The 11,620-nt window shown below is 39.9% G+C and overlaps 7 protein-coding genes across 7 annotated transcripts; 3 read left to right on the forward strand and 4 right to left on the reverse strand.

The window, feature by feature from the left end:
• Positions 1 to 278: 278 nt before the first annotated feature.
• Positions 279 to 1,075, reverse strand: BDF20DRAFT_930117 (uncharacterized protein; the record flags this gene model as incomplete). Its single annotated transcript, XM_053084736.1, has 2 exons — positions 554 to 1,075; positions 279 to 366 (listed from the first exon to the last, which is right to left on the reverse strand). The coding sequence occupies exons 1-2, from the start codon at positions 919 to 921 to the stop codon at positions 279 to 281; spliced, it is 456 nt and encodes a 151-aa protein (XP_052938899.1). The 5' UTR covers positions 922 to 1,075.
• Positions 830 to 2,857, forward strand: BDF20DRAFT_850779 (general substrate transporter). Its single transcript, XM_053079980.1, has one exon. It carries the CDS (start codon positions 1,218 to 1,220, stop codon positions 2,706 to 2,708), a length of 1,491 nt encoding a protein of 496 aa, XP_052938900.1. The 5' UTR covers positions 830 to 1,217; the 3' UTR covers positions 2,709 to 2,857.
• A 521-nt stretch (positions 2,858 to 3,378) lies between these two features.
• Positions 3,379 to 4,341, forward strand: BDF20DRAFT_272687 (ribosomal protein L6, alpha-beta domain-containing protein). The gene has a single exon (XM_053075051.1). It carries the CDS (start codon positions 3,574 to 3,576, stop codon positions 4,270 to 4,272), a length of 699 nt encoding a protein of 232 aa, XP_052938901.1. The 5' UTR covers positions 3,379 to 3,573; the 3' UTR covers positions 4,273 to 4,341.
• Positions 4,295 to 5,463, reverse strand: BDF20DRAFT_850781 (uncharacterized protein). Its single transcript, XM_053079981.1, has one exon. The coding sequence runs from the start codon at positions 5,187 to 5,189 to the stop codon at positions 4,470 to 4,472; it is 720 nt and encodes a 239-aa protein (XP_052938902.1). The 5' UTR covers positions 5,190 to 5,463; the 3' UTR covers positions 4,295 to 4,469.
• On the reverse strand, positions 5,319 to 6,555 carry BDF20DRAFT_850792 (uncharacterized protein). Its single transcript, XM_053079982.1, has 4 exons — positions 5,961 to 6,555; positions 5,791 to 5,854; positions 5,648 to 5,686; positions 5,319 to 5,564 (listed from the first exon to the last, which is right to left on the reverse strand). Exons 1-4 carry the CDS (start codon positions 6,222 to 6,224, stop codon positions 5,539 to 5,541), a joined length of 393 nt encoding a protein of 130 aa, XP_052938903.1. The 5' UTR covers positions 6,225 to 6,555; the 3' UTR covers positions 5,319 to 5,538.
• Positions 6,556 to 7,218: 663 nt separating this feature from the next.
• On the forward strand, positions 7,219 to 9,222 carry BDF20DRAFT_814436 (ankyrin repeat-containing domain protein; the record flags this gene model as incomplete). Its single annotated transcript, XM_053076974.1, has 3 exons — positions 7,219 to 8,119; positions 8,159 to 8,300; positions 8,526 to 9,222. Coding segments are annotated over 3 exons (1,740 nt in total), but the record flags the coding sequence as incomplete, so codon positions are not given.
• Positions 9,223 to 10,120: 898 nt separating this feature from the next.
• BDF20DRAFT_815618 (uncharacterized protein) lies at positions 10,121 to 11,140 on the reverse strand (the record flags this gene model as incomplete). The annotated part of the gene is made up of 3 exons (XM_053077098.1): positions 10,121 to 10,690; positions 10,765 to 10,929; positions 11,003 to 11,140. Coding segments are annotated over 3 exons (873 nt in total), but the record flags the coding sequence as incomplete, so codon positions are not given.
• Positions 11,141 to 11,620: the final 480 nt, after the last annotated feature.

Raw genomic sequence — 11,620 nt, forward strand, 5'->3', positions numbered from 1 at the left:
AGGTATGGTCTTTGGCTATGATCTGTCATATCTTTGGAAAAATGATGGCTCATTGATGCAAGTACATATTCATAAAAGCTTAGTAAAGGTAAGTTAAGGAGCATTCTCGCTTGATCACTATTCATGCACTGCTTCCACTTACGCTACATGGATTATTTTATATGCTGGAGTTCCAAAAAAAAAAGGTACTAAATCTGAGGAAAAAAAGAAACTTTTTTGCTCTACGCGCACGCAAAACATAAAGCAGCGGTCGTTTACACTATGCTTCATCCTCTTCCTTATTTGCTCCACTTCTTGTTTCCATTTTTAGTAACGGGAATCTCTGGTGAAAGCGCCCCGCCCCCGCCCTCTAATGCTTTGTGGCAGCTACAGCCAATAATAACAGAATTTACATGAAAATGGAATATAGCATTCAGGGAATAAAATGTTGACCTCTCACTGCTGCAAGCAAACAGATGAACTATCAAGGAACAGGGCCGAAATAACGCGCGTATATAGATCTTGGCGTGAGTTTATCATTTTTGACTCTGACGTCTTTTTAACAAGCCATTACACTTTATGCATTTTTTTTGCCCCCCCCCTCCCGCAGTGAACTTTCCCAATTAGGAAAATGAATCCAAAAATTAGCGCTATTAAGGATTTTTCACCCTTTTTAAGGAGCGCAACGTGAAGATCACTGATCCCAAGAGATACGCCTTCCATTAGACCACATTGCTTAACCATTGGCTTGATTTGTCCACACGCTTTCACGGTGGGTCTTCCATACGCCAGAAACGAAAGACTTCCATTGTGTTTATTGGCAAGCATCTTCCTATCTAGATCTCTTTTCCTCTTATTTCCATGCATTTTGTTTTTTTCTAATTTTCCTCTCCCACTGCAGGTTTCAGATTTTTCAGAGAAATCCCTACACACACACTGCATTTGTTGTTTCTAAAGGGAAAAAAGCAACTTTTCTGTCGAATCATATTCTTTATTTCAATTTCCATTTTGAGATGACGTGGGGTAGGTAGTGAAAAATCTTGATCCTCGTTTCGGGCGCGTCTATATATAAAAGAAGCCTTTATTATACACCATCTCACCCCTCTTTTCATCTTTTTTATCGTGAATCAATCAAATATTATCCCTTAAGCATCTTTCTTTTTCTTTCTCTTGTTGATAATCATATATACCAATTCATTGATTCTGCATTTACACTCAATTCCTATCATCGTCTCAACATGGTTAATTCACTCGACCTAAAATTGCCAGGCTACATGGTCTACTGTGTAGTCATTTCTTGTCTTGGTTCCTTCAGCAACGGCTGGGTCATTGGTTCTGCAAACGTTCCTGGTACGGTTACTCACGCTTGTCAAAACGGTTCTGCTCACGTCGTTAGTAAAGCTTTTCCTGATTGTCTTCCTATGAATGATGCTCTTTGGGGTTTCGCTGTCGCCTCTTTCTGTGTCGGTGGTCTTGTGGGTGGTTTTTTCGGTGGTGCTATTCAAACTAAATTTGGTCGTAAAAAGACCATTATCTTTAATAATATCGGTTGGATCATTGGTAGCCTCTTGATTGGTGTCTCTGTTCATACTGCTATGTTCATCGTCGGTCGTCTTTTCTGTGGTATTTCTTGTGGTTTGGGTTCTCTTACTACCCCTACTTACGTTGGCGAAACTTCCACTGTGAAAGCACGCGGTACTATGGGTACATGTAATCAGTTCGCTATCGTTATCGGTATCTTGCTTGCTTCCGTGATCGGTCTTCCTTTGGCTTCTGTGCCTCTTTGGAGAATCAACTATGCTATTGTTGCCATTCCTGCTATTGCTCAATTCATCTTGATGTACGGTTGTGTCGAATCTCCTCGTTGGCTCATCTCTCAAAACCGTCTCGAAGAGGCTCGTGCTAGTCTCCAACGTCTTCGTCCTGGTGCTGACGTTGAAGAAGAGTTCTACATGATGGTCGAAGGCGTACTTGGTACTGCTGCTGCTAAAGCCATGGTGAACTATTCCTCTGCCAACGATGATGTGGATGAACGTAAGGATACTTTTGAGGAGAATCATCTCGAAGATGGTTCTGAAGACCAAGATGCCCGTCCTCAAATGAACATGATTCAAATTTGGAGAGATCCTACTATCCGTAAGATCGGTATCATCGTCCTCATGCTTCACGTTATCCAACAATTAATCGGTATGAACGCTGTCATGTACTATTCCACCACCATTTTCAACATGTCTTTCGATGCTCAAATGTCTCAATATATGGCTATCGTCACCACCGTTGTCAACTTTGTTGCCACCATCGTTTCTCTTATCTTGATTGATCGTATGGGTCGTCGTCCTCTCCTTTTGATTGCTGAAGCCGGTGCATGTATTTTCTCTGTTCTTTTGATTATCGGTTATGTCTACCAAATCGGCGCTCTTTTGATTGTATCTGTCTTTTGTTATGTCATCTCCTTCGCTATTGGTGTCGGCCCCATTCCTTGGATGCTTACCTCCGAAGTTTCTCCTGTCTATGCTTCTTCTTCCATCGGTGCTCTTGCTACTGCTATGAACTGGGCCATGAACTTCTTGATCGGCCAATGCTTCCCCATCATCTTTGCTGCCATCCAAGGTTACTCCTTTGCTATTTTCGCTGCTATTGCCCTCGCCGCTTTTATCTTTACCTGGTTCTTCGTTCCCGAAACCAAGAACCGTACTATCGAATCCATTGTCAGATCTTTTGAACACTAGATTAATGTCTTCCCACCTGTATTTTTAGTTTTTCTTTTTTTATTATTTTTGTTTTATCATTTTCTTTTACTATCACATATTACCATTTACCTTGTACAATAGTTTCCCTTTGCATTCTATTCTCTTTTTATTTTAGCTATCAGAAGAAAAATAAAGTATAATCATTACTTTTAGCAATCCATTGGCCTGAAATGGTAGAGTTATGAAATGAAGAAGTGTTTATGAACGGATGATACATAATGAAAACAAGTGTAGTTTAGTAATTCAACGTGTGCCAGCCATTCGTTAAGTTACCATGATGATCATGGGATTCATAGCAACAGAGGGTAAAGTTTATATATACATCACAATCATAACACATCAGATATTATCTATTTCTCAAACCTCTTTCTCAAAATATGAAAGACCACTACAAATATTTATGGTTTGCGGCTATCCGCATGGGCAAGTAGTGGCATATCTTCACTCTATCTAATCTGTGATACTGCTTATCTATGCAGAAAAGGGCGATCTAAAATAGTTGATTAGACTACACTATACCAACTCAGCCTTCAGTTCAATAGTATGATATGCAACATAGGCTTCACCTGCCATATTAGCCTATGGATTGAGGACGAGAAGGCTTTGAGTATTTTTACTCAACGACGTGTTTCATTTTTTGGATCATGAATTGCTGCTACTGGGACAGCGCTTCCTTAACCTCTGCTATTCAATTTTATTTTTTTTTCGGTACTACACCCCCAGCAAAGAAACCCCCTCAATTTAAAATTCCTTTCTTTGCGGGTTCCTGCTGCTGCTTGTCAAATAACTAAATTAATTCAGGCCTTCTTCAAACAACAGACATAACGATCAAAATCTGCCTACAATGAACTTCAAAAGCCTATGTACTCGATGGAGGGCACCAGTAAACTCGTTGACAACCTCTAGACACTTCCACAGCTCCCCACTTGCTCTATCACATATCGGACGTACACCGTTAGCTTATTCGAACGATGTCGTTATTGAACAGGACACCATACCCATTACTCAACCTCGCATTCCTTCCGAGTATAACAACACGATGCTCCATATTAAAGGCCCTTTAGGCCAACTTCAACTTCCCATCAAACCCTTCGTGAAGCTAAACTTTACACCTGCCACACCTGATAGTCCTACTGCCGACAATCTATTAGAGGTGGCTGTCGAAGACGAAACCGTTAAAGAGCAGAAAGCAATGTGGGGTACAACGCGTGCTCTCATCAACAACGCTATTGTTGGCGTATCAGAAGGCTTCAAAGTACACTTACGACTCATCGGTGTTGGTTACAGAGGAACATTAGAAAATAACAACAGAACACTTTCATTAAAGTTGGGCTATTCACATCCCATTTTGATGGATTTGCCAGAGGGTGTGTCTTGTACTATACCTACACCCAATCGTATCATTCTACAGGGCATCAATCTTCAACAAGTGAAACAGTTTGCAGCAGAAATTCGTCGCTGGAGAAAACCAGAACCTTATAACCAAAAGGGTATCTTTGTTGATGACGAAACAATCAAGAAGAAGGATGGCAAGCGGAAGTAGTCGAAATGATAATAGTAACAATAATAATAATGATAATAATAATAAATGCTTAACAGATAGAATAACTTCCCTCCGCCTCATGCAACTGCTATTTATGTTGATTGTATTTTTGTATATTATCAATGGTCATTCTTTTCTTTAAAACAAGTCTTTGTATGTTTACCTTTCCGCCCCCGCTTCGCCCTTTCCCTTACTCATCATTTGCTTGCAACTAGGACTACATTTCTGGGAGAGATAGAAAGATCAAATAAAGGATACATCCAGGGACCTCGTTGACTATTTTCCTCATGAACATGATCACGGCTATTTTGCTGGATAGTCTCATTCAAATAGAGCCATCGATCCATCAAAATGATACTTTCGAGTATTGGCGCCAACATTCCTCTTAACGTCCAGAGTATAATAAATTGCTTATCTTGACTTTTCCTCTTGGCTTCCAATAGATGCGACTTTGCTTCTTCTTCCGTTATCGTTTCTGGCGGTAACTTCATCCTTCTCAGTGCTGCTTTTACAAAGGTGACAAAGTCTTTATTCTGCTTTATTCGCCCTAACCTCGGAGGATCGTTGATATCTGACAAGCCTTTATTGACAAGCATTTCCTTTTTAGACAGAAAAACATCTGTATGAATAGAGCGGAAAGCATTCCATCTTGTCTTTGAACTTACCTGAAATAAGGCTCTGAAAAAGTAATTATCAAACGCTGCAATGCATTGTTGACCTTCTTCGATCCAACGCGAGGGTGAATGGCATGATAAGACTCGAGACGTTGAATTGAGGTAAAAGGCTGATTCCGTCTTCTGTTGTCGTTGTAAATAAGAGCTCATAGGAAACCCTTTTTCAGTCAAGGCATTATAACAGCAACCAACATTGACTACACACGCCACTTGACGACTCTTAGCGAAGAGATCCAAGATCATCGGTGCCAAGTCACCGCAAGTATGTAAGCCAGTAACTAGCCAACGTTTATCGTCATGGGTTTGTTGTTGTTTTTGTCGTTGCTCATCTTCTGGTACCGTCGTATACCGTGCTAATATATCTGTGATATTCTCAGGTGTAATCTTTTCTGTCACATGTTTTAAATTCTTTTCAAATGCTGCTGCCTTCGAGAACGACGACGACGACGACGACGAAGACGACTCTTTCAACGCTTTTTTGTCAAACCGAATGGCTCCTTTTGTCTGTACTTCAGACATATCGACAGCAAGAACTTCCAGGCCGTAATCAAAGGCAAGAGCACGCGACAAGTAACCTTGGCCTGAACCCAAGTCAATAACAGACGAAATGCCTCCTTCCTGAGCAATTGTGTGTATGAGATGCGCCATCACTTCAACTTCATGCACCTTCTTGTTACTCATACCACCCAATAGATATTTACTTATATTAGGTCGTTCGTTTTCTTTTTCATTTAAGACGTCTATAAGGGCGATTTTTTTTAACGGATGGTTGGTAAAAATGTAAGCATCAGCGTTTTTCAAACTTCATTACATAGGTAATAAATATGCTTTGATCTAAAGGTACCTCGAGGTAATGGTAAATCTCTTATGGTTTCTAAATAAGCCTTTAAGGATGTAGGCCATCGAGACTAATTGTATCAAGTAAAAAGGAGAGAAAAGCGTGCTCCACCAGAAATTAATACATAGACTACTATATATTGAAGAAACTTATCCAGTATACAGTCGTCACTTTACATAATCTGCTTCTTTCGAAGTAAGTTCTAATACTGCACAAGCACAACGATCATCACCAGCTTCATCAACGTAACTCATAAGCGCTTCTGTCCATTCTGCAGGAAATTTCCCCCAGTAGTTATGTGTGAAAATGTCAAAGGCCAACGCATCGATCAGCCATTCATACTCTTTGCAAACATCAATCAAACGATCCAAGTATTGTTCCGGAGTGGTGTTGCTGAATTTAGCAGGTAATGGAGGAAAGCGATAAGCGAGCGATTTCATCTCCAATGTAAAGTACTATTTTCGTGTTCTGTGTGTAGATTTTTTTTTGACAGCTGAGCTGGTTCAATGAAAAACTTTCTGATCTCTAATAAAAACAAAACCAGCGAATACAACAACAGCCTATAATAAATGCCTATAATTGAAAAAGAACAACGAATCCTGATCCTTTGAAAAAAATGTAGATATTACTGTACTCTAATTGATGGAAAGGTTGTTATGGTGAAAGAGTACATGCTGCTCTCCTCATATTTTTATTCATTCTTAAAGCCTGTTTTAATGATAGATGACGTGGTGATAAAGTGAAAATTAAGTCCGGCCAAAAATCTTAAAAACTGCAAAAAGAGACTTGAAGACGTATGAAAGAGAACAAAAAAAAAAAAAAAGCCTTTGAGGGACTTGCATTAGCCCAAATTCTCTTTTCTTCTTTTTTTCTTTTTCGATTTGAAAGAGGACAACAGTATCGTATACCCGTTTTTTTTTTCCTTGATATCATATCCTTTTATTCCTTTTTTTTGGTGCCATTTTTGATCTATATACTCAGTCACTATCTAATACTAAGATAAAGAGAAAGGAACAGATTCCCTTTAACTGATTACAAGATCTCTCCATTCAAGGTTGCTCAAGCTTTGACTTATTCCTTTTTGTACAGTTCAGACAATTGTAGCATATCAATGGTCATTCACTAATATGGTCCTCCTTCTTCTGACTTAGCCTCATACCTTCTCTTTTGATAAAAAGCATCACAGTTGAAAAAAAAAAAGAGTTACCAGCCTTTTTCCCTCTTCACTAGCTCATTCAACCGAGAAAACGAAACGATAAGTCTAGCTGGTCGAGCTTACTCATCTACAATATTATCAATTTTGGCATAAATACCGAGCAGAAACGCAAAAAAAAAGAAAACAAAACAAAGCAAAACGATAGAAGTTTTGAAATTTTCCCTTTACTTCAAACAGATTAGATTGTAAACAAAAAAGAAAAATACAACTACTTTACTATGACACATGATAAAATAAGAAAAGGAAGACTCGCCTCTCAAGACCCCAATAAAAAAGACAAAGCCGGACGCACCAAAATCTTTCCACTCATCACTTCCGGACAATTGGAGAAAGTGAAGGAACAAGTAGAACGTGGAGCAGATATCAACCATCAAGATAATGCTGGCTGGGCGCCCTTACACGAAGCCGCTCTCAAAGGACAGTACGAGATCGCCCAATACCTCATTCAGTTGGGTGCCGTTGTCAACGTTCGTGGATTTGAAGATGATACACCGCTTCATGATGCCGCAACGTACGGCTACCCGGACCTCGTTCAGCTTTTGATAGATGCAGGCGCAGATGTGTATGCAATCAATACTGATAAAAAACGACCTATCGATCTGTGTGAAGATGAAGAATGTATAAAAATTCTAAAAGCAAAGATGGAGGAGCTTGAGCATTTAGCAGCAAAAGACACATTGGGAAGAACAGCGCTACATCGAGCTTGTATCAACGGCTCCATCGATGAAGTCACTTCTTTATTGAAAATGGGAGTCGATGCGAATGCTACCGATGATGAGCAATGGACACCATTACACTTTGCTGCAAAGCAAGGTTCTCTGGATAATGTGAAGCTCTTAGTGGAATACGGAGCAGATTTAAACAGTAAAAATCAACAGGGATTCACCATATTGCATGTTGCTTGCCTGTATTCACATGACACGGTGGTGCAATATCTCGTTGATTTAGGAGCTGATGTACATGCGCTAAATAGAGAGGACCAACTGCCTTATCAAGTAGCTACTTCTGTCACAGTCAGACAAATAATAACAGCAAAAATGGATGAAGAGCGCAAACTACGAGCAACAACGGAGGCCATTGACGAAATGACATTTGTCTCTAATTACAGACAGCAACGACGTAAATTGACCAGTAGCGATTCAACACCGTCAACACCAGGCATTGCGAACATAACAGAAGATGAAGCCTTCCTATCGAGGGAAGAAAGAAAAATTCAGGCTTTGATGCGATCTTTTGAAAGAGCAGAAAAGAAAAAGCAGGCTAAAAGAACACGAAAACAAACTGAAAGTGCACATAGTCCGTCTGCCACCATGACCGATATTGAAGAGTCTGAAAGTAAAAACAAAAATGACACTAGATCTGTTAATTCCACCATCAAGGATAGTAGCAGCTCTGATACTTCTACGGCCACTAATTCTAATTCCTCAACAGCTGCTCCATCAAGAACAAAAAGAAGGAAAACGAGCACTACCACTACCACCACTACGACTGCTACGACTACTACGACTACTTCATCTATGAAGAGGCCATCGTCCACAACATCGTCACCGTCATCCCGGCAATCATCCAGAGAGAACTCTGTTGATAACAGTGCTACAAAAAAACGTGCAAAACTATCCACTTCATCCACCACCTTAGATTTCCGTCGATTAGACCCACGGAAAAGAGACACGAGTGGCCGCACTCATTTACATCAATGGTCTATCAAAGGAAATACAGAAGCGGTCGCCTATTTATTAAAAGCAGGAGCAAATCCATGCGAAAAAGACAATGCGGGTTATACTCCGTTACATGAAGCAGCCTTGCGAGGAAAAACAGAAGTAGTCAAACTTTTGTTGGAGATGAATGCGGATGTGAATTGTAAAGGAGCAGATTTGGATACACCATTACATGACGCAACTGAAAACGGCTTTCCTGATGTAGTACATCTATTACTAACGTATGGCGCGGATATCAATGTGAAGAACGCACGAGGATTAACTCCGTTAGATATTGCTTGCATGGATGGCGATGAAAACGATGAAATAAAAGCATTATTACGCCGATATCAACAAAAACAAAAAGAAAAGCCACTCAATCTCAACACGACTCCTTCCACTGCAGCAGATGAAAAAGCACCGCCGACCTCATCAAAGAACGACGCAGCGATGATGATGACAGCGAAAAAGGCTCATGCGCGGCAATTATCAGGTCAGCATCTGCCCAAGAAAGGATTCAAACATCAGTTAGTAAAAACGGAACTGTCATCACCCGATGGTCCTCATACACCCATACCCACACCGCCGCCCGAAAAATGGCAATTTAAAATGATTAAAAAAGAAGACAGGATGGATTTGGACCTACTAAATAACAGCAAGAGTAATCGTAATAGCAGTAGCAAATTATACCCACCCATTCATACCGCATCGCGCTATCTTCCTCTTTATACTATACAATTAACGAACAACAATGATCAGAATCACTTTTTTGTCGTTGATCTACAAATCAGTCTTTTATTAGGCATTACAACGCGTCAGTTAACTGAACAATATCCTCATTTGCATCGAAGGCAGGTATTAGATAAAGAAAAAGAACGACTGTGGTCGCCTTTATCGTCTATGTTATGTTTACCGCCAGGACAGCCCAACCGGAAAATAACTGCAAAGCAGAAATTCTTCCAGATGCATATTTATTTTGTTCGGCTAGACCAAGTGGTGTCTATCATAAAGGATGATTATAATCATTTGAGCAAAAGTCTCATCACAATCAATTTGGATATTGGATATACACCTATAAATACTGCCACTAGTGGACAGACAGCAGCACATAATAAGTTAACGGCAGATGCTAGCAGTAGTAGTGATAGTAATAAGAACAATATCAGCATACAATCCGTTAGATTACCTCCCAAGTTTGCGATGAAGATGAAGAAATGCGGTATCCTGAAGTAATAAGCAACCTATCATTAAAATCGTTCCGTACTTCTGCTTCATGTACTACGACGAAGAACAATAAAACTCCTTTTTCCTTTTTACTTTTTTATTGACCCATAATTCCACTTTTGGATCACTTTAAAAGTACAAACACACTTTATTAATAATAAGGATTTTGGTTCTATTCTTAACTGAGCGCACTTTAAACTTAGAATTTGAAGACATTGTCTTTAGCATAACCTAATTCCTTCAAATAACCATCCAATTCACCTTGTTGCATCTTATCCTTAGCACCAGCAATAGACTTGACCATCAAAGGAGGACCACAGATGAAAATAATAGAATCTTCTTGTTGAGGACTAGGCAAATACTTTTTGATGGCTTCCTTATCTACATAACCGACAAGACCGTCCCACTTTTCGGGGGCCTTATCCAAAGCATACACAACCTTGAAGCGGTCAGGATGTTCTTTGGCAATCTTATCCAACTCCTCCTTTAGCAAAATATCCTTATCGGTTTGATTGGCAAAGATGAGAGTGATTTTAGTGTTCTTGTCCGAAGACTTTTCATGGAAGACACGACGGATGATTTGCAACATAGGGGTGATACCAGTACCGCCAGCAATCATACCAACATTAGCCTTTTGGTTCTTCTCCCAATCATACTTAGGAATAGGACCCTTAAATTCCAAAGAATCGCCGGGTTTGAGGTTGTGGATGATAGGCGTAAGTGTACCGGTTTCGTATTTCTTGATGATAAAGTCAACGTATCCTTCAGCCTATTTAGTCTTGCGTTAGTACGAAAAATCTATACTTTACATTGTCGAAAATAAAAAGCCTTCGGAAATCTTACTTCTTGATCAGACACGGGAGTGTAAGGACGGACAATAGGCTTTCCCTCTTCAGGAGTATACTTGGCAACAACACATGAAGCAATGGGGAGACCGGCGGTATGACCTTCAGGTAGAGCGAAACGGAAAACGCTGGTATCATGACTAATAGGTTCAACTTCGAGAAGCTAACAAACAGATAAAATGCGTAAATATTGGCTGTGGAAACCCAGTGAAAAGCAAAAAAGTGTCAATTGTTACCTTGAGAGAGACAAAGTTCTTAGGATCCAAAGCAGTGGGTTTTGGCTCGTTTGTTGTCTGCTTCTCCTCTGCTACGGCAACGGGAAGAACCTTAGTATTACTAGAATTGTAAGCGATGCCACCAGCAATGCCTGCACCAAATAATGCTGTCAATAAGAGCTTACTACCACCTGACTTCTTCCCAGTGGATTCACTTGTATAAGAGCGGAAAGCGCCAAAGTTGAGAGCTTGTTGTCTCTGTTTAATTTGAAGTTAGAAGATTGTTTATTATTACCCCGCTTTTTTGTTTTTGACAGCTAAGAGCTTAGAATTCAAAAATAATCATAGTTGAATAATTGACAGCTTACTTGAGCCATACGACACGTAGGGTTTCTAATGGCAGTGCGGATAGCACCGGTCATAGTAGGTGTATAAAAGCGCATACTTGAAGGGGCAAACAGATATTTAAATTAAAAAAGATTAGAAACGAGATATAGTTTGAAAATTAGAAAAATGAAAACAGAAAAAAAGAAAACAGTTTATTTGTTCATGCCCGTTGAATCTGCTGTGGGTCAAACGGGCCAATGATGTCATACAAAAATTCGACATTTTTGATCGGCGATCGGCATTGAACTTATC

Source organism: Mycotypha africana (assembly GCF_025528875.1).
Source record: "Mycotypha africana strain NRRL 2978 chromosome Unknown BDF20scaffold_2, whole genome shotgun sequence".
Taxonomy (NCBI): domain Eukaryota; kingdom Fungi; phylum Mucoromycota; class Mucoromycetes; order Mucorales; family Mycotyphaceae; genus Mycotypha; species Mycotypha africana.